We start from the raw sequence: 21,655 nt of genomic DNA on the forward strand, positions 1-21,655 counted from the left end.
CCTACAGAGGCACGGGGCTCCCACAGGAGCGTCAGGGGCCTTGAAAGCCGTTCGGCTGACGGGAAGGGAAAGGACAGCCAGGCTGCCATGGGAACGAGGTCTCGGGGATTTAGCTTCTAAGGGAAGGAAGGTAAAGGCTGGGTGGGGCAAGGGTGACCTGTTAGCGCCACGGGGAGGGAGCGCAGGGCCAGGGCCGGAAGCCAGTCTTCAAACAAGGCACGCCGGCCCAAGGCTGCTTCTTGCCTCTCTGCCAAGCCACCAGAAACAGCTGAGCCTGTGAGGCTGGACGCCTGTCCCTCTGTCTTTGAGCCAGCCAGTGACACCCCCGTACCGAGGGCCTGGTCTCACAGCAAACGAGTTACTGAGCAGGAAAAGGCCCGTGTGCAAAAGGAATAAATTAGGGCTGCCTTTTTCTTACAGCAAGAGTTCTGATATCTTCAAAGATGAAAACGTGTTCTGTACAAAAGCAGTTTAAGGGAGAACACAGCTCCAAATAGAAAGTTCAGTATGCAGAGATGCGCCCACGTCCCAGCTCCTTCGGGAAGCCTCGGGACCCCTCTGGCGGCACGTGCCCTACCCCCGCCCTCATGCCCACCACCACGGGGGAGTCTGTGTCATAGCGCTCACCACTTCAGATCCCACGACCTGTTTTTAATCCCAACCAGGCTTAAACTTCCTTGCAGACAAGCCTGTACCACGTTTCCTTTGGGGGCCCGGATTCATGTCACGGAGGCACCGTGACATCTGGACACAATGGATTCCCATCTGCGCTTTCAGAAAAGTGCCCTTGCCAGCCCTGTGTGGCTGCAGGGAGAACATTTTACACTTATCGGGCCTCTGAAATACAGTAGGTATTTTAAATCATACAGTTTGAAGGTGGGTGGAATAGAAGTCATCCCGAGATTGTATTTGGGAGGAATAAGTGTGTTTGGGTACACAGAGGACCAGGGGGCTACTCCTCTTTGCAGGAGATGCAGGGGTCAGTGGCCAAGCCCGGCCTTCACTCCCCTCCCCTCTCACATGTGCTGGGTCCTTCCTTCTCCTCCAGCAATAATCAACACACCCCTAACTGAGCAGCTCACTGAAGAGGCATGGAAGGACCCAGCTCTGAAGTCAAGAGTCAACTCTAACTGGTTATTAATTTCATTTTGGATTATCCACGAGGTCCCTGGCCAGACAGGAAGAGTTCAAAGGTCAGCACGATGGCCCCATTCTAAGGATGCCAGGACCGGCCATCTCCTCCCCACACTCCCAAGCTGCTGCCCGCTTGGCAGACTTGCTCTGGTTTTGAGCATCTTCAGCTCTTTCTGAGTCTGGCCACGGCCTGCTGTGGACCTCCAGCCCTGCCTTGCTCCTCAGCACAGCTGCTGCTGGACAAAGGCTGCTGGGTTCTTCCTTGTCCCTCTGACCAGGGCTCTGCTCTGGCCTCTGCAGAGACAGGGCCAGATGGGAGCAATGGGACAGGATGGTGCGCGGACTGTTCACCTTGTGCAAGAACAGGCCTCGGGCTCAGTCTGGCCGTTCCAACAGTGCTCAGGGGTGCTCACCTCTCAGGGCTTCTGGGTCACCCAGGATCCTGTTCAAGGTTTCAGCAGGGATCTTCTCGAAGGCCTCGTTGGTAGGGGCCAAGAGCGTGAACTGGCCATCCCCTTCCAGCACGGTGTTGAGCCCAGATGCGGCCACGGCAGCCTGCGGGGCAGGGAGAGGAGGGAGAGTTGCCTGAAGGCTCTGGGAGGCTCTGTAGACAAGAGGCAGACGCCGCCTCACCAGGCCTCCTGTGAAGCGCTTCAGACTCATAGAAGAAATGACAAGACGCCAAAGCTCACCTCTCCTGGTGTCCTCCGGGGACCTCGTCAGGACTGAGCTCCCACCACTCTGGCCATTTCTCAATGACTTCCTCTGCCTTCAGCCTTCCCACCCCACGCTTTGGCCTGGCCATTCCCTCTGCCCTTCCTCCTTTCTTGGCTTCTCTGACTCCTATCTCTTCACTGGGACTTGATTATAGTATCGCTTTTCTAGGTAGCCAACTTGGCGTTGCCCCCATCGCCACCCCTCCCCCTGCCACTGTCCTCAGACCAAAAAGAGTCTGTTGTATGAACTTTCACAGCTTGTGTCCTCCTTGCATAATACTTAAATAGCTCTGGGCAATGCTCCTTCTGTGAGCTCCAGGAGTGGAAGGATCACATCACCCGTTTCTACAGAGGAGTCCTAGGATCTTCTAAAAGCAGAAGGGGCCCCCTGCTGCCCCGGGGTTGGGGATACACCCCTTGGCCCCGTCAGCAGCCCTGCAAGCTCTGGCCCCTGCCGCTCTGCTGCTTCCACGTCACACTCTAGCTGTGTACGTTTCTTCCTTCGGGCCCTGCCCGCCTCCTTCTTACTATTCCTGCCCCGGAGCCTTTGCCCTTGCCTTCTGCTCTGCCCGCTGAGCTCCGACCCCTGCCTTTCATGTAACTGGCCATTCTCATCCTTCAGTCCTCAGATCTGAATTCACTCTTCCAGAGAAACCCTCCCTGACCACCCAGTGCCTACCGGGCCTCTTGGCTCACCACTCCCTGACTCCCCGATGCCTAGCCCCGTCCATGGCTACCTCGTGTGCATCTGGTCTGTCTCTCAGGAAGAAGGAAAGTGCCACCGAGGACAGAAATTTGTCTGTCTCATTCACCTGTATACCCCCGGCAGGTAGAACACCACCAGGCCAGGAGCAGGTATTAAAGTATGTGTTAGCGGAAGGAAAGATGGGTGTAGGGAGGCCCCAAGGGGAGGGAGAAAAGAGGGAACACTTGTCAAACCTAAAGTAAGAGGATGATACTCAGTGGGGGTTATACACGGTTAATCAAGAGGTGCCACCAACTTTGTGGGGACGTATCATTTCCTCGCAGACCCCTGACCTTGAAGTGACCCAGAAGGAAAGCAGGGGAGAGCTGAGAGAGCAGGGTTCCCTGCAGAGTCACTTCCTGAGGCCACATCCCTGCTGGGCCAGCCCCAGGGTGTTTGTCTCTGTATGTTGGAGATCTCCAGGGGAGGAGCCTCCGCAACCCCCCTTTGGTATCCTTTGTGGTCAGGAAGTTCTCCTTGAATCAGGGCAAAAACCCTGACGGGGCAGCCTGTGTTCACTTCCTCTGAGCAGCCACTGCCAAGAGCAATGCCGTCTTACTGCTCCAGTCCGAAGACAAACTCATGCTGGGCAGGGCCAAAGGAATGGTGTTCTGTGGCTGCAGAGTGGGCAGAAGCCAGGCCAGAGGTCAAACCCAGACTCCCTTGACCTCTCTGCTGGTCTGGGATCCAAGGAAACCTGGGGGTGGCTGGGGCAGGGGTCCCCTGGAGACACGCGGTCCAGAAGGTCATGAAACCTGGCACTATTCTAGTCCTGCATACGGAAAGTGCCCCTGGGGAGTGGGGGAGGGCACTCTCACCGCTGGAGCCCAGAAGTGCAGGCCCAGGCAGCTGAGGGCTCAAAGGAACCTGCGGTGCTACAGACTACGGGACTTTTCAGGGAAGTCACGAAAGGACAGCCTTACAGAGGAGAGGATGGGCAGAGGGAGTTTCCCAGCAGTGGATTAAGATGCTTCCTCGTGGTCAAGCTCAGTAATGAGTGGACCCTCTGTGTTCATGGGCTCTTAGAAGAACAGGCTGTATGTCTCCTAAATGCCCATGAAGAGACACCCTCTGCTTCTCCTGCAGAAGAAGGCCCTTTTGAGAGGTCCTGTGTCTCCAGGCCGGGTCCTCTCCCACGGCAGTCCCTCACCCGAAGGGTCTCAAAGGTGTCTTCGATCTCGATGATCTGCTGGATGTTGTTGGTGATGGTGGAGATGACCTTGTCGATGAGGTGCACCACACCGTTGGTGGCGTGGTGGTCGGCTTTCAGCAGCCGAGCACAGTTCACAGTCACGATCTGTGCAGAGAAGAAATGAGGATGAGCAGTTCACCTACTGGAGGTGTGGGTCCGAAGCCTCAGCAGGGGAAAACAGGGCAGCATGTGGGTTCCACAGCCGTGGAACCAGAGGGCCTGGGAAGAAGCAGGTGCAGGAGGTGGGGATGACCTCCAGCCTACCTCACCCCCAAAATGAAACCCCAGAGCCAGCCCCACGTGCAGACCGGGCCTCGGCTCAGGGTGGATACAGGGCAATGATGGGTCCCTGGGGACTCCCTACCCCATTGGGATAATGGTGGATCTGGATGCCCGAATTCTGGTACATGGAGGTGAGGGCCATGCCGTGTTTCAGCTCATCCGTCAGGACCCGTCTGTTGACCATGTGGTAGCGAAGGGCATTGAGCAGCTCGATGTTGACATTGCTCACCAGGGAGTCCAGCACTTCCTGGAAGGAAGGCCAGAGCGGCAGTTAGGGGGCGGCCGACCACAGGGGCAATAGGTGATTTCCTGCTACCCTGGGAAAGTTACTGTGGAAACCAAGGACACCCTCCTCAGTGAACACAACGTCTAGACAGTTGGATGGGTGGGCACAGGAAGCCATCTAGTAAGGTAGAGTTTAACTCAGGTTCCCTGACTTCATCTGAGGGCTCAAGGAAGAAGCTTCGTGCAACAGTGGGAAACCGCTATACACTGTCTCGCTTCCGGCCCACCAGCCACCCCTCTGGGAAGTAAAGTGGTCATCTCACAGCTGGCAAGGAAGCCCAGGCCTCGTTGCTGGGGGCGAAGATGGTGAAGCTGCCGGGCCCTTCCATCTCCGGCCTCAGCTTCTCTGTGCGATCTGTGTACAGCTGAGTCGTGGTGGATCCAACGACGCCCAGGGTCTCATAAAGGTTCGAGAGAGGTAGGGCTGCAGGGGCAGAGGACAGAGGTGGGACGGACCTATGGAGCCCGCCCCAACCAGACCACACCTTCCCTGGTGTGCAGAGCGCACAGAACCTCTGCAGGACAGGTGTGTGGGAAAGCCCAAGGATAGCCATCACAGGCCAGCTGAAAGCCTGTCACTTTATGAGTGACAAGCTGCTTTTTTTTTTTTTTTTAAGATTTTATTTATTTATTTGACAGGGAAACATAAGCAGGAGGAGCAGCAGAGGGAGAAACAGGCTCCTCGCCAAGCAGGGAGCCCAAAGTGGGGCTTGATCCCAGGACCCCGAGTCCATGACCTGAGCCAAAGGCAGACTCCCAACCAACTGAGCCACCCAGGTGTCCTTGTCATATACTCCTTAAAGCAACTCCGGGGGTCAAATGCCTCCCTGCTGAGACTCTACTAATTAATTGGTCATTTTTTATCATTTTAGCCACAGGAAAATGAAGCTTCTGTTCATAGACATATAAGATTTTTTGTTTATTTATTTGGCAGACAGAGGTCACAATTAGGCAGAGAGGCAGGCAGAGAGAGAGAAAGGAGGAAGCAGGCTTCCCGCTGAGCAGAGAGCCCGATGCAGGGCTCGATCCCAGGACCCTGGGATCGTGACCTGAGCCGAAGGCAGAGGCCTTAACCCACTGAGCCACCCAGGCGCCCCTGTTCACAGACATATAAAGATTTGAAAGAGAGAGCACAAGTCAGGGGAGGGGCAGAGGGACAGAGGATCCCAGTCAGACTCTCCCCACTGAGCTCAGAGCCCCATGCTTGCTCTCAAGGACCCAGAGATCATGACTTGAGCTGAAATCAAGAGTCAGTTGCTTAACCAACTGAGCCACCCAGGTGCCCCGTTCATAGATGTTTACATAATACCAGCAGGAATATACACCCAAAATAGATATTCTAGTTACAAACTGGTAACTAGATTTTTTGATTTATCTAGTTGAAACTGGTTTCCTAATGGCCTCTACTGCAATGAAAGAACATTACAAATCTTCCAGGTTCTTTGTCTATTTCCAAGCAATAAAATGTTATTTCCTAAAAACCCAAAAGTGGCCCGAAGCACAGAAGGCCTTCCCCGCCCACATGCCATTCTCCTCTCCCCACCGCATAATTCCCACCTGCCCTTCCACCTAAGCCCCCCACCCCCTTATGACCTTGGCACCAACCAAACTGTCATTTCAAGTCTGTCCCACATTCTCAAGGAATAATTACCAAATTTCAAAGTTTAAACTTCCCCTCTGCATAGTCCCTGTGGGGATACGCTTGAAGGAAATCCTCTGATAGAATTCTTAGGTGCCGAGGTCTTTGGCTCCTCTGGCCAGGCATGGTTCCCTGTGCTGGTTCTGGGAAAGCCTGCCTGGTTGGCCACCCTCCTCCCAATGGACTCCAAAGGTTCAAGTTCCAACAGAGGGAGGAGGGGGTGGCTCGGTGCCCCAGCCCCGCTCTCCAGCTGAGCGGATCAGAAATGCTGGGTGTGGTTAGAATCCCTCCCCGCCCAAGACAACAAGGCCAGCAGCCCAGGCCCGGGAGGCGAGCACGGGCAGGTTGAAATTGGAGTCTGCTGCACCAGCCACGTAAGAAGGTCAGCTTGCACAGAAAGGAGCAGTGCAGGAAGCTCCATGCTCCCAGCTTCCATCCTCTGGCTCTCGTGTGGCGCCCGGAGCCAGAGAGAATGCAGGGAGGGTGTCCCTGCAGCCCTGTCACCTGTACCCCCCTGTGGATGGACTCCTGCTGCCTGCTATGTGGGGGCTCCTTCCTCCCTGCCTCCTCCCCCTCCCAGCACCAATGCCGCAGGCCTGGCTTACTCACCTGCGGGACAGCCCTTCTCTCCTGGCACCTTCTCATATCCAGGACAGCACTCATAGCTGATGACTCTGCAGTGAGACAGACAACACACGTGAGGGCGACACAGGGCTTCCCTCCTCCTTGCTGTCCTGGGGAAGAGGTGCCTCCACAGACAGAGGAAGGGAAAGGATGGTAAAACACCCTGCTCTCAGAGGAGACCATTCAATCAGCTGTATCAGTGCATCATGGTGTTTAGGAGCAAGGAGCTTGTCAGTCCTCCTCAGCTTTGCAGAATGTTCCCAAGGTTGTCATCCATACAGCAATCCTGCTGGGACTGCGGCAGCACGCTCCACAGGGGGATTAGAAAACACACCCACCAGGAATTTGTCTCCAGCATCACTCACGGTGAACCCCATGGTTGGCGTTCTTGAGAGGCAGTGGGGAGCAAGGGGGGTGGTTCCCTTGGCCTGCTCTGGCTGACACTGCCGCTAACCAACTGGGGCCTGTGCTGCCAGCCCTGTCTCCTCCCTGGGTCTCCGTGCCCCTCTGTAAAACCTATGTGTGTATCCCGCAACAGTCATTGGACTAAATCTCCCGTGCTCATCTAGGCTTCTGATTTAATAACCAAGAAGGACAGCATAGAGATCATCATCAAGTTTTTCTGTCTTCACAGTCAAACCTTAAAACTTTTAAAATTAAGACAAAGCTCCTTTGGGGTGTTTTTTTTTTTTTCTTTCATTCTTTAAATTGAAAACAGAATCTTAGTAACAACGATATGTTTTCAAATTGAAAATGTACAAAGGATGACATAGCAAAGTGTACCCCATTAAACCTCGCGTCCCTCAACCGTCCCATCATCCTCCCAGGAAGCAACTGCGACTACCCGTTTGCTTAATTCTTTGGTATCTGCATGAAAATGAGACTGGCACTCTACAGTGTTAAACTTTGAAATCATTCGGCTGAAAAACTTAAAACTTTCTCTTCTCCCAACTCAGGCCAGCCCATTATGGAACATCTGCCATCCTCTGGAGGTCTGAAACACACAGCTTCAGTGAACCCACTATTCTGGAAGCCCAAAAGCCTGAGTTTCAAATCGTATGGCAAGGAAGTAAGTGGTCAAAAGGCTTACAGCTAAGAAAGACTTGCTTCTTATCAACTCCCCGGGTTCTGAGTAAGGCTAGCCCCGCATGGGCAGGGTGAACAGAGCCTTCTTTGACAGCCTTGGAACCAAGGGCAAGTGGTCACATCCTGTCCCTTCCCTTCCTGTATAGGGATTCACCCTTTTTGGGACAGGAGACAACTCGGGCTTGAACTGCAGCAGGTTTGCCCACAGAACTGCCCACCACAGGGCTCTCCCAGGATGTTTAATGACCTCGCTGGAAGACAGGCAGGCAGAGGAGGAAGAAACAGGGCTTTGGGGCCAGGCAGGGTGCTCTCAATGCACCCAGGACATTCTGCTCTTATTAAATGACTTGGAATCATCTCAGGGGAGCCCTGGTGATTCATGAGAAGACAAAGCCGACTTCATCTGTTATCTAGTGGGGGTTTCAGACACTGACTGGCTAGGATTCTCGGGCTGCCGGGGAGCTATAGGAAGCATTTTGCCAGAAATGGGTCCCCCAGGAAATGGCTGCGGAGTGACAAGTCATGCACCTCCCTCTTTGCCCTGCTCCTTGCTTCCCTCCGCCCACCTCATCCCCCTTTTCTCCAACCTTCCCCCATCCTGGTCTTTTCTAGCCTTTCATCTCCATACCCATAAGGGCTCTACTTATAAGGGCTAAACAGACTCAGGACTTGCCCTGACTGACCCACAGTTTTATTTTTGGAGACTAAAGTCATCTTCTGCCATGAAAGTCAGATTTGACTGACAGGCAACCTTCAAAGGCAGCATAGTGTCATGGAAACAATGAGAGTTAGGGAACTTGACTTGTGACCCATTGGTAACCAGTAGAGTGACCTCAAAGGTCCACTTTTCTCTCAGGGTCTCCATTGCCTTATCTATGAAATGGGGTGAGGTTAAACTAGATGATCTCCAAGGTTCGCTCCAAACTCACACTCATGATTCTAGTCACTAGGATTGTTTCTAGGGGGCAGAGAAGCTGTCTTTCAAAGGACAGTGTCTGCTGGCTTCTCCCAGCTAATCCTAGGGAGAGCTTCAAGCCTCAGGCCCATAGATCCAGCGGACACCCATGCGTGGGATCCCAGGGCTTCTCTGATAAATACCAGGGCTCTGGGGCTGAGGTTGCAGAGGTGGGATTAAGGTCAAGTCTGCCAAAGCTTAGCATCTTTCTAAAAGTGCCTGGGTTACACTTCATGGAACTGGAGAAGCACAGTTTGAGGATGGGTCTTCTCCTCAAAGCTCTCCTCATCTCAGGGGTCCCCCGTGCATAGGGGTGCTACATACTCTATGCCTTGGAATTCCCAGCTGGGCTCGCCAACATTTCTTCTTCCAGGGTGTCAGCTTTTGAGTTCCATCTCAAATCAAAACAAAACAAAACAACCTGAAGAGAGCTCCACAGCTCAGGCGGCCTCACCAGAATTTCACTGAGGACAGAGAAAGCCAACTCACCAAGTGTGAACTTTGTAGTTCCTGTGGCTGCATGTGTCTGTGTGTGGGGTGGGGGTAATGGGACGTGTGGGGAGAAGAGGGCTGGGAGAAGGAACAGATACAAGCAGACAAGTCTCAGTGTGAAGAAAGATACTTAGGATGGAGTTAGAAAACTGCAAGGGCTCTCAGGGGCAGAAGGGTTTCTTAAGATCACAGCTGGGTAGGGGCAGACTTAGGACCCCCTCCCCCAATTTCATCAGGTCTAATCCCTTTTCCATTGCACTTGGCAGCATACAGAGGGCACAGAGAAATCTGACACTGAGAGGACACAGGTGCTCTCTTCGGTGTGGACAGAGCCCCCCACCTCGTCAGCCCCCTTTCCATGTGGGCTTTGCACCCGTGTCCCACAGCGGCTGGATGTGGATGGCACAGGGCAGCCCACAGAGGTCAGTCCACCAGCCGAGGGCTTTTCCCTGGTTAACGAAGTGTGGCTCTGCCAGGAAGCTTTCTCCTCATCCTCCCACCCCACTTGCCTCTCTCTCTCCTCTGCCCTCCTCCTGCATCCTTGTCTGGCATCCTTGGCACTCTCCAGGTGCAAGGACATCAGCCATGCCTCTCACCCCCAGCCTGGTAGCCTTCTGGGCTAAGATGCTTTCTCGGCCAGCGGTTTCCCTACTGTCCCCACAAAACCAGGCCTGCTCAGAACCGGTGTGCATGGCAGAGAGGCAGAGGCAACTGGAAATTACAGACTGAGAAGACAAGCCCATTGAGATGATCTTGACCAAAACTTTCTGGATGAGCAGTGCCTGCTCACAGCCCAGTGTGCTATTCCCCTTGAGCTTTGGCTGAGGAAAACATGGGTGCTATGAAGAGATGGAGCTGGGGGCCATCACAGTGTGGTGGGTCTGATACCTTCTCTCTAGGATGAAGGCAGGAAGGATGGGAAACACAGGAGCCTCCATCTCTGTCTCCCCAGTTCCTTGGCCTCCCCGTGCAGAGAGGACTGATCTATTGCTCTCTGAATCGCATCCCATCAGGGAAAGCTGCTCTGATGAGAGGCTCTGGGCTTCTCCTTGACCTAACACAGTCCAGTAAGTAAAAAACCTCAGAAAAAGACTATCTCTAAGACAATGAGACATGACTATTCTTGTTCTGGTTTCCCCATCAGAAGAACCATTTGAGGAAGAAGGTGAGGGAAGGTGACCAATCTAGAAGGGCCTTTAAAGGAGGAAGGAAAGACAGTGTCGATCCAGGGTCTAAAGATAGAGGTGGCTGGGAGGCTCTCTGCCAATGGCCTCCAGAGTGTTACTCACAATCAGATACAGACAGAAGCATTGCTAGTTCTTTCCTCAAAATGATTTTCCACGAAGTTAATATAATAAATTAGAACAATCACTCTCTCCAACCATACTTCACAGTTCTGGCCGGTTGTCATGGCTGTAAATGTCCAGGGACGAACCAGACTCTGGAAGTAGGTGGAGCAAGGAATGCAGTCTGAGTGCCAGTTTCCCGTGACAGAAGGTAAACCACTCAGCGTGTCATGATTTCCAAGCAGAATCACAGAGCAAACACAGCCCCATATCGTCTAGACACAAAGCCATCCCCCATGGACTGCTGGCCTGGTCTGGTTCCTTTTCTGCTCTCCTGGCCTTGGAAACTAAGCTGAGCTTTTTTGAGCCTCCAGCAGAAAATCAAAATCTTGACCTCTCTGATGAGAAAGGGCTCAGTTGGGTACCTGGGTGGTTCAGTCGTTTAAGCGGCTGCCTTCTGCTTAGGTCATGATCCCAGAGTCCCAGAATTGAGCCCCACATCAGGCTCCCTGTTCAGCCAGGAGTCTGCTTCTCCCTCTGACTACCCCCTCTTGTGCTCTCTCTCACTCTCCCTCTTTCAAATAAATGAATAAAATCTTTTAAAAAAAGGGGGGTGCTCGCTTTGACCTCTCAGGGTCAGCACCAAAGGCCCCATCATTAACCAGGGTCCAGCTTGGTTCATGAGAAGATAGAGACTTTAAAAAATGTACTTACATGTTTGGTGACAATCTGTGTGTATGGAGTGGGTGCACACATTGTGGGGGCTCCTGAACACTGACTGTGTCTCTTGAGTTCCCATGCCCTTTTATCTGACCAGGAGTCCCCTTGTAGCAGGGAGCACAATGATCACCAGACTGGGGGTGAGCAACCAGAAGGTGGCTGGTGAGTCTGAGCTAAAAGGCCTCTGCTGCCCCTCAGGAGACCTTGTCTCTGGGACCTTCAGGCAGAGATTTTAGGGCTGTAGTGAGCGATGTGGGGCAGGTCACTCAGGCCCTACACGGCTGCTCGCTTGTGGATCTCCCCATGAGACTAACAATAGCTGCTACGTTTACTTTCCCTGGAGACATCAGGCCTGCCCCACTTCCCAGCAGATGACTTTGAGCACACTCCTTAGGCTTTCTGAGCCTCAGTCTCCCCAGCTGTAAAATGGGCTAATAATAATACCGCTCTCATAGGGTGACTATGGGAATTCAATGGGTTCACATATGGAAAGTACTTCACAGATGCTTGATATTTACTAAGGGCTCAGTTCTTGAGCTTTAAAAAAAAAACACTGCAGGTATAAACTTGAAAACTGTAGTTAGATTAATAACTTCATTGAAAGCAATGTCCTGCATGAGACCACTGTTTATCACGGTGTGATAAACAAATTCCCCATAAAATGCAACCTACAGAACGCAACAGACAGAGCCTACATTGGTTTCCCATTGTTGCGGTAACAAATAACCCCAGATTTAGTGGTTTAAAACAATACAAATTTATCCTCTTATAATTCCAGATTACAAATCACCTTACAAAGCGGCCTTAATGAGGCTGAAATGAAAGGTTGTATTCCTTTTAGAGGCTCTAGGGAAGAATGTATTCCTTGTCTTTTCCAGCTTCTGGAGGCTGCGTGCAACTCCTGGCCTGCAGTCGCATTACTCTAACTTCATCTCCTTCTCTGACTCTGACCTACCTACTTCCTTCCTATAGGACCCCTAGGACCACATACCAGATGACCCAGGATAACCTTCCCCTCCCAAGACCTTTAACCTAATCATATCAGCAAGGGCTCATTTTCCTTGTTCCAGGTTCAGGGATGAGATGTGGACCTCTCAGGGAGTTGTCATTCTGCCTACCCCAGGGCAGGACCCCGGATGCTGCATGGATGCACAGAAACAACAGAACGAATGTCAGCTAAGCTGCCACCTTGGAAGTTATAGAGTGGGACAGAACCTTCAGGCAATCCTGTGCCACTAAGGTGGTGTTAGGTGGGTGTCAAGTATATTATTCTGAAGCACATTATCCATGGGGTCCCAGATGGCTGCACGAGGAATAGGAAAGAAGGAGGGAAGTGCTGCTCCAGGTGTGGGGAGAGCCTGGCATCCCCGGCTGGCTCCTCACCATGCTCGTGGGACTAAGGCTGTGGGGGACAAGACAGGGAGGAAAAGGAGGGCTTTTCTTCTGCTTCAGAACAGATGTCCCTGGGTGTCCTGCCAGCACGAGACCCTCTGGTAAGGGCTTGGCTGGCTGAGGGACAGGCTCAAGCCATACCCCAGCAGCCTCTGCCAGAAGTTGAATGTCTAAGCTTTAACGTGGAGCTGGAGAAGTATGAATATCGCAGTCCTTGGGCAGAGCAAGGCTGGCTCCTAGAGGAAGGGGTGTGTCCTCCTGACAGCTCATCTTGGCTTCACAGAATGGCTACTGAGCTCATGAATGTGTTGCTGCTCATGAAATCACTTCAAGACTTCTGGAATGGACAGCTACCGCCCCTACCTGCTCGCTCCCCTGCTGGCTGTGCCTCTGCCACGTGTCTCATGTCTGAGATCCAGCTATGACTATTACCTCCCTGTGATGTCAACTCCGACTCGACTTGGCTGTGAAGCAGGCCTCCCTCTCGTGGGGCTCACACAAAGGAGGCCTGTCAGGAGGCAGCAAGGCTTCCTGACCACAGTTTCCTGCACCTCGGCTCAAGCTGCTGCACAGAAACTTTTTATGGTTACCGATCAGACTGGGGCCTGGAATCACAGAGTGGGACGCTGGCTCCGGCCAGGCCCTCTTTGCTTGATTAGCTATCGTATCACTCTGGAGCTCTTTGGGATCTGGAAGAAAAGCCGATGTGAATTTCCAACTAATAAAATTCAGTCGAGTCGCTAAATAGGGGCCCGCTGGTAACCGCTTCCTGTAATAAAATCCATATGGCAGGCTTGACAAGGAGCACCAAAGACTCAGGTTCTTCTCTCTTTGGAAATGCAGAAAAGCCACTGTCAGAGGACAACCTAGGGTCCTGTGGCCAGTCCCCTCCCTTCCTCCATGGAGTTGGGAATCCAGGGCCTCACTGAAGCAGAGAAATAGCTCCAGGCCCCTGGATTCTCTGTGGGACTGGACACTGCAAAGTCTTCCCCCCACGGCCCTGGGCTTGGTGCCACTTGTCTGCTTTCAAATTTAAATTCTTCTTCCAGACCTGGGCCCTTAGGCAACCTGTGCTGCCTCCCGCCCTGGGACACTTTGCTTCCTTGTACCCCAACACACACCTCTGCTCCAGCTTCTTCCCTAGAGTCTTGCTGAGAAAATTCTCACTGCCCAGTGAACCCCATGCAGAGATGATCCTATTTGCTCCAACCACAACTATGCTCCCCATTTCCCAGTCTGGTCTTCACCCCTTCACCCCAATAAATGCACCTTGGGACCCATTTTCACGAGGGTGATGTCAACTCCAGCCCTCCCTCCACTCCCTTCCTGACCACCTGTGGCACTGAATCTCTGGGGGACAGATGGCAGCTCGCTCACGGGCCTCTGGCCCCGTCCATGAGTGAAGTGCAAGGCTGTTCCATCTCAGCTCCCCGACAATGAGGATGAGTTCCCCTTTCCCTCCCTGAGTCCTCTGGCCCCCTTCCAAGTGAGCTCCACCTTCCCGATACTGCATGTGATGTTCCAGGAAGGGACCCTCTTGTCCTGGATCGTGAAGTTTTCTATCAACTCATGCTTTCCTAGCCTCATTTCCTCTTTTGGAAGTCGCCCAAAGCAATGGCCACCTGGACGAATTGAAGGCGCACACCAAGCCCTTGTGGCTTTGTCAGACCAGCTCAGAGGCCTTGACGAGGCTCTGGAGGCTACCTGACCCCACTCTACTGCTCTTTCCCGCCCACTGCCCACCCCTCTCTTCACTTTCTCTCCCAGGCTCCCCCTGTGCTCACTGGTGAGACAGCAGCACTCTCTCAAAGCCAAGCCTGCCCAGAGGGAAGAATGGGTCAATACAGCTGGGCGGCCTGTGCCCCCTCCTGGCACACAGGTGGAGAAGGATGTAGGTGCCAAGAGCCAAGAAGCCAAAATGGCTCATCACCAACAGCGATGTCAGCCAGAGAAGTGCCGAGGAACGTTAACAAGCTACTGTTAACAGGGCAGGCAAATGCTTCCACACAAGGCCACCCAAAATGCCACAGCCCATGCCACCCCAGGGCCAGCTTGATGTTAGAAGCAGGTCTCATTTCTAGGGAAATAAGGACCAACAAAAATGGGCAATTCTTGAAACCCAGGACTCTGAGATGGAGAAGAGCTATTTGCTTGGTACACGTTTTTGGTCACTTTCTGAGAAGCAATTACATGTGGCCTCGCTCTATGTTTAATTAAGTAATTAATTAACTGTTTGAGTAGATGATATACACACAGGGGGAAAAAATCAAGCAGCACTTAACTATTTTTATGTTTGTTTAGCTGGGGGCACCAAAGAAGAATGTACGGTGTAGAATTCACATAATCTCTTTTTGTCCACAGCAGCAAGAATTACTGCTGGGTGTTGATTCCCGGAAGCCAGAAGGTGTGTCCTCTTAGCTCACTCAGCCCTCACCTTTGAGGTTGGGCATGGTCAAGTGGGAGCCAGCAGTCATGGATCCGCCCTACACGAGCTCCCAGGGTGCTGCTGGTCTCTCCCCAGCTCTGCCATGATCCCCAGTTCCTCTTGATTTGTACCCAGATCCATAATTCCCGAAGACAATCAGGGTCAGAAGTTGGACTATTTATTTTCTACGTCCATTTTAAGGAAAGAGCATTTTCCCTTCCCTCAGAAGGTTATGGAGTGGGAAGAGACGTCTCCTCAAAACCCATGTCCCAGGCAATACATTTACAAATCCCTAACATGGGAAGGAGTTCAAGACAGTGGCTTGGAGGCTATTAACCCTCCTGTTCTGCAGACAAGAGGAAGGGCAGGCCCTCCCAAGTGGCTTGGGAGGTTTCTCAGAGCACTTTTCCTGTCTGCAGCAGAGAGCCAGCTTTGAGATCAGTTGACTCTTGGTGCCCAAACAGAACTAGGTCGCCCAGGAATTCTGTTTGAACGTGCACGCCACTCTTGTTTCCACCGGGCCGCAGGGCCCCTGGGGCGAATGCCACCTCCCCGGACGCTGGCACCAGCAAGGCCTGTGGGAGACATGCTGGTCCCCATGCCACAGGCACTGTCCCTTGGGTCCACAGGGCCCAGATCTAAGAGAGCAGCAGGAAGCCCTTACTAAGTAAGCACTTACTACATGCAAGGCCTCTCCTTCAGCCTCGTGGCTGCATCACTGCATTCAGGACTCGTGGCTATCCTGGATCCCATAAGAAGTCCTTTCTCATCCCCATCGGGCACATGAGGCTACAGCTGTGAAGCAACCTGCCCAGCTAAGGGGCAGAGCCAGCCCTGGAACCCAGGAGGCCGAGCCGAGGCTTTGCTGTCTCCTAACATGCTTATTTCTAGGCACGCCGTCTTTTGGACGTGTTTACCTTATGACTGCAGAGCGGGAGCAGTGTGTAAGTTCACCGACGGGCTTTCCTTCCTAGAGGTACAGGTCGGGGGCACCTCTGCTCACTTGGTCCCACTTAGTGAGGAAGGAGAAGCACGCACATTCACACAAGCGCAACCCCCCGTATTTCACGCTTCTTATAATCCCACATCAGTCCTGAAAACTGTATCCAAGTCTTGTCAGGAACCTTAAAAATACAACCCCCCCCCTGGCCAGCTTACTGAAAAGGCCACTCCCAAGCACACAGCTCCCTGACACGTCTGCACAGGCACCCTCATGACTCCTGCTGTGGCCTGACCTTCCAGAAGGCTGGCCCAGGCCCAGGGCGCCCCTGGCTGCCCTCCTCGCAGCGCGGCCACACGGTCTCGAGCAGCCACAGACACTCACGTGGATTTGCCACAGATTTTCCTCTGGTACCACTGCTTGCAGTTGGTGAAGTACTTCTTGTTGGTGCCGATGAGCTTCTGCACAGCACACACGTTGGGGCTGAGATGGAAGCAGCAGTGTTAGCAAACTGGGCAGCATGCCCCCCCGCCACCATGTCCTCCCCCTGCCCCCAGTGTGGGCCCTCCTGGGCCATCAGAATGTTCCAGACATGAAGAAGGTATACAGTCATTTTAGGATTTCTTTTTTCGGGGGGTAGCTCAGGGGTAGACACCGTCTCTAGCAATTTCTAGCCCCCTGCAAGTTTCCTACCATATTAAATACTGTCTAAGTGCATCTCACACGCTGACATGGTTTCACGTAAGCGTCCTTCTTCTACACAGGTATTTGGTATGCATAGATAAAAGCATCTCAAAATGTTTAGGTCACACGCTACAGATGGAGACAACGAGCTAAGGTGTATGTCTGCTGAGCAAAGCAGCTTTGAGAGAAAGCTCCCAGCCTTTCGTTGTACCCCCAACCCCTGAGCCAAAATGTCCACAGGCTCCAACCCGGCCTCCTGGGACATGGCCAGCCCCACTGTCATGAGGGGAGGCCAAGGTCTGGACCCGGCACCTCCCAGGCAGTGCCACACAGACGTACTCTGCGTCCCTAGGCCAGAGGCTTGGGTCTGAACACAACCAAGCTGACTGTGGTCAGGACCTCGTTAGGAGATGCTCTCCCACTTGACTCTCTGTCATTCATACCCGGGCCCCATCCCAAGTCCGCTGTCCCCAGAAAGCCTTCCTCTAGGGCCCCAGGCGACACTCTTCTGTGCACATCTGACCTGGAATATGGTCCTTGTTTGATGCTTGGTACCAAACAGAATCCAACACTGATCAGAGAGGATTATCTCCCTGCCCTCCAAAGAACAGGGTTCCCTGCCTTGTTCTTTCTTTTATGTCCCAGATGGGGCCTAGCCCTGGGTCAGGGTGAAGAGAGACTTTGGAAGGACCTTGTTGAAAATACTGCTCCTGGGACCACCCACTCAGAGGAGTCCATGGGAACTCTGGAGAAGCTGATGGCAATGTCCACAGTTCTGCTGAGAAGCCTTCCTTCCCAGAGCCATGGGGGTTTGTTATTATGTTTTTTTAATCCATGGACCAAGTCATGATCCGGACCATGCTCAGGCCATGTGGTGGCGGGATTGTCATTAGGAGCCCGTGGCGAAAGAAGTCAGCTGTGGCTACGTGGTCACAACTGTGGGGGCGGGGGAGGTGTCTTCCTGCCTCGGGTCAGGCTCATTGGCCAAAGCGCAAGTCAGAGGAAAGCAAAGCAAAGAGCCAGAGGCTTCCAGAAAACCTCTGCGTCCTGAGAAATTCAGGAGTGACTTTTACATCTCAGTTCCTCTGTTACTTTAAAAATGCACTCCGTAACCATCACTTGCTGGCAAGAAGACACGGCTCCTTCAGTGAGAGCTGCACCTACCATCCCTGGCCTGCTGGCTGCGGGAACATGGGCAGTTCTCAAATGTTCAGAGTTGGGTTATTGTGTAGGAGGGTGCACTGACACTTTGCTTCGCTGCTGTTTCTTTTCTCCCATGTGGATGTCACCTTTTGTCCAGTTTGTGGCTCAGGGGGCACAGGTGAGTGGCCCAAATAGGCCCACTACGTAGCAGTGAGTCGGCGTAGGGGGGCAGGACAGGGGAAGTTAAGGGTGGAGAGCAAACCCCAGGCCGGCAGGGAGGTAAGCCCACGTCCCCTTAGCCCTAGCTGGGTCCCTCCTGAGGATTCTACCGGAAGCCCCTTTGCTCCTCTGTCTGCTGCCCGAGATTCACAGGTTACAGCCGTCCCCACATAACCCCAGGAGAGTCCCCACTGGCCACACTCCAGCCCTAGGTACTGTTTATTGCTGTACAATCTCAGAAGCTCTTCTACGTGACCGAGCAGGAAACAATTACTGTCGATGAATTCCCTGCAACTTTCCGTAGGCGGTTGGCGAATCTTCAGTGAGTCTCTTGTGGATGTGGTTCCAACATTCCTCTGCGGAGTGAGTTTCCACCGCTGCGGCCCTTTGAGATAGGAGCGGAGGATAGGGGCAAGGGGGGGGGTCTCGCTCTCACAGCAGGGTGGGAGGGGTGGGCTGTATACACAGGAAATCAAGGCTGAAGTCTAGTCGAAATGACCTCGCCATTTCTGGGCCTTCAGCCTTCAGCACCACAGCTCTGCTGTTCCAGTTGGATTTGAGAATCAAGTGCTCCAGGAAATCCAGCCCAGTTTGGGAGGCCGGTAGAAGTACGAATGCATTTTTCTTTCTCTGTCAGTATTTCTGTCCCTCTCTATAGCAACATGGGTGCAGCCGGGAGTCAGGAGACCATGTCACAGTCTCCACGCTCCCAACAGCTCTCTGCACTGGAACTAAGTACCTCCCTCCCACTAAGCTGCAGTTTCTCCATCTGTAAAATGGGAACACAAACTACAGACCCCCATGCGGTGGTGAAGAGGCAAGCAAGCGGGGCGGGGGGGACAGAGCGCCGTGCATGGGTGAGGCACACTTGCTAGCTGTGCGTCAGGTCTTGGAGAGCACCGCGTGGCCTTAAAACAGCAGAGATTTTTCTTCCTTTTTCACCACTTCTCACTGCAAAGGGAGGGTTGGGGCTTGAACAGGGTCATGCATTTTGCACAGGGCGCCACACCCATGTGCAAGGCCACGCAGTCCCGTGGTACTTCTGGGGGCACGGTGGTCACAGTACATGCAACCGTGCTTACAACCATTTTGTCACAGTTCATCTGCCCACGGGCCCACACTTTACAGGGGAGGGGGTACAGGTGTGACTTCTCAGACCATCCTGCCAATCACAGATCTCTGCAGGCCTTTCCCGTGACACCCCGAGAACCAAAACAACAGGATCAGCCTGCAGAGGCATGGGGAGGAGGGGTGCCGAGGAAGTTGGTCTAATATCCAAAATTCATAATAAGGAGCACTTGTTTTGCAAAAATAAATAAACAAACAAACAAATAAAATAATGCAGTATTTTCCAGGTGGTAAGTGTCTCTTCTGGGCTCCCAAGGGAAGGAGGATTTCTGCAGAAATGATTCTTGGTGGAAGGATGCCAATGCCCTTGGGGAAGCTTCACGTTGGTGTGCACAGAGACACCATTCTGGGGGGCAGTGCTGCAAGACCCGCTATCCGGATCCTCTCCTGACTTAGTGGCTAAGATACAGAGGGAACAGAAACTTCCCAGGCACACTGTGGCACCCAAGCAGAACACGCTTCTTTAGCAAGAAAGGCAGGAGGACAAAGGTGAGCTGGGCATAGACAGTGAGAATGCCAGGGACACCCATTTGGACTTTTAAGCCTCAGAGACCCCTTAACTTTCTGAACTGACCCTCAGCCTTCTGCACACACAGCCTAAGCCCAAGGTGATTCTCCCCTTGCCCTAAAGACCCCTGGACACTCCCTGGTGCTCTGCTCTTTCCAGGAGGGTACCGAGGCTGCGGCTCACCCTGCCTTCATTCCACTTGGCAGAAATCCCCCTCCCCACAGCCCTGTGGACCTGATGGGCCAAGTAAGCCCATATATAAGGCCACAGGCACAGGGTACAAGGATGACTACCCCTGAAGGGGGCAGCCTGTACGCACACCTGGGGTTCTCCTCAGGGTGGGGAGCTGCGGCTTTGTAACGCCTCTGAAGTCAACTCTAGTCACCTTTAACAGTGAGTTTTGACTCACTTGTGGCAGTCTGGGCCCTACTGAGTTCAAATCCAGACCCAATGGCATCTGAACTCCTACTGGGGTCCAGGGACATGTGGGCTACCATGTCCTTTACCCACATAGAGTTTTACCTCATTGTGAAAAAAGAGTTGATACAACCAGGTCGGCTGGAAGCTATAGCCAAGCCTGGTTAAGTGTGAGGCACAATGGTTTAGTTTGGGATGTAGAAATACTAGCCATCCCTGTCTGGGTCTGGGCCCGGATCTCTACCAGGTCGGACCCTCTGCCTGGGTTTGCCTCCTAAAGCCAACACATCCTCAGTGTCTCAAAGGACTGTCCACAATGATAATGTCCCACATTTATAATCCCAGCTATTGTTTCAAGGCAGATTCCAATCTTGGCTCCAGGGTCTAGTGCAGGACTGCAGGAAAGTGAAGCATCCTCTCCGGACTCAGTTTCCCAGTCTGTACCACGTGTGTGAGGGGAGGAGATGCCACACTGCCACTGCCGTGCCTGGTGGTGGGCCCGGAGCCTGGCCAAGTGAGCAGGAGCCTCCGGGCTTTGGACACTGCCAGCTTGCATGGCCCTGTGCCACGTGTGGAGACGCTCTCTGGACAAGGACCTGGCCCCACTGGAATCTGCGCCCGGCTGGGTGGGCTTCCTCTCTGCCCTGTGGCTTTCCACCGTTATTCTGGGCAGAGCTGCCAACTCCCCCCCTCCCCCACCTCGCCCTCCCGGGGAGAGGAGGCTGAAAGCCCTGGCCGTTTGTCCAGCCCTCTAGGCCCGATGGGGAGTGTTGCTGGTCAGCTCGCCCGTCCCCTCCTCTACAAGTAGCCTCTCCTGCGGGCGTGCCCTCCAGGTCCCCCACCCCGCTCTGTACACCCCGTGCAGGGCCGGTCCCTCGGGGTGCCGGCGCGCCGCCTGCTTTGCGTTTGCGCTTTGTCCCGCGCGCCCCCGGCCCGTCCCGCGGCCACCCCGAGCGCTGCGGCCGGCTTACCCGTGCTGGCGGCCCCGGAGCCGGCTGTGCTGCAGCACCAGCTGGTACGGCGACTTGGCCGGGCCCGCCAGGGTGGCGGCGGGGCCCAGGGCCAGCGCCAGGGCGAGGGGCAGCAGCCGCACGAGGAGAGCCATGGAGCGGGAGGACGCGGACCTGGGGAAGTGAGAGCGCCGCTGCCGCGGGCCAGGTTAAGTAGGCGGCGAGCGGGAGGGAGCGGCCGCGAGGGGCGGGGAAGCCGGGCGCCCGCCGCCCCCGCCTCCCGCCCGCCGCCCCCGGCTGCGCGGCACCCACGAGCGGCTCCCGCAGTTCCCGCCCGCCCGCGCTCCCCGCGCGGCGCCCACCCCAGGGGCCAAGGCCCCTCCGGCGGGCGGGGTTGGGTGGCGCTGGCAGCAGGGGCGGCGGGCCGGCTCCTCACACCTCTCTCTCCTCCAGGCCTGCAGAGCCCCAGCCCAGAGATCCCTCCCTGACCTCTGGCTGCAAAACTCTAGGGGAGCAGGGCACTGGTTGGTGATGCCCTCTGCACTCCCTTCACACTTGTCTGTGTTTCCGGAACTGGCCTCACCCTGGCTAGCTAACTGAAAGACTGATAAGGAGTAACACTTGGATTGACAGAAGCCAAAAAACATGTGCTATACCATGACAGAAGCCAAAAAACTAAGTTACCCTCAGAAC

At 54.0% G+C, this 21,655-nt stretch overlaps 1 protein-coding gene across 1 annotated transcript in view; it reads right to left on the reverse strand.

Annotated features, from left to right (window-relative positions):
* Positions 1 to 21,136, reverse strand: part of LOC111141300 (transforming growth factor beta induced) — a 32,418-nt gene extending 11,282 nt beyond the window's left edge. Inside the window, exons 1-7 of the mRNA XM_022493760.1 lie at positions 20,984 to 21,136; positions 16,298 to 16,396; positions 6,603 to 6,667; positions 4,618 to 4,778; positions 4,152 to 4,316; positions 3,746 to 3,892; positions 1,548 to 1,689 (exon numbers count right to left, since the gene is read on the reverse strand). Coding sequence (XP_022349468.1) covers positions 1,548 to 1,689; positions 3,746 to 3,892; positions 4,152 to 4,316; positions 4,618 to 4,778; positions 6,603 to 6,667; positions 16,298 to 16,396; positions 20,984 to 21,117 — 913 coding nt within the window. The 5' untranslated portion in view covers positions 21,118 to 21,136. The remainder of the gene's footprint in view (positions 1 to 1,547; positions 1,690 to 3,745; positions 3,893 to 4,151; positions 4,317 to 4,617; positions 4,779 to 6,602; positions 6,668 to 16,297; positions 16,397 to 20,983) is intronic.
* Positions 21,137 to 21,655: the final 519 nt, after the last annotated feature.

This window comes from Enhydra lutris, unplaced genomic scaffold, assembly GCF_002288905.1.
Source record: "Enhydra lutris kenyoni isolate GAN:26980312 unplaced genomic scaffold, ASM228890v2 scaffoldscaffold5, whole genome shotgun sequence".
NCBI lineage: Eukaryota > Metazoa > Chordata > Mammalia > Carnivora > Mustelidae > Enhydra > Enhydra lutris.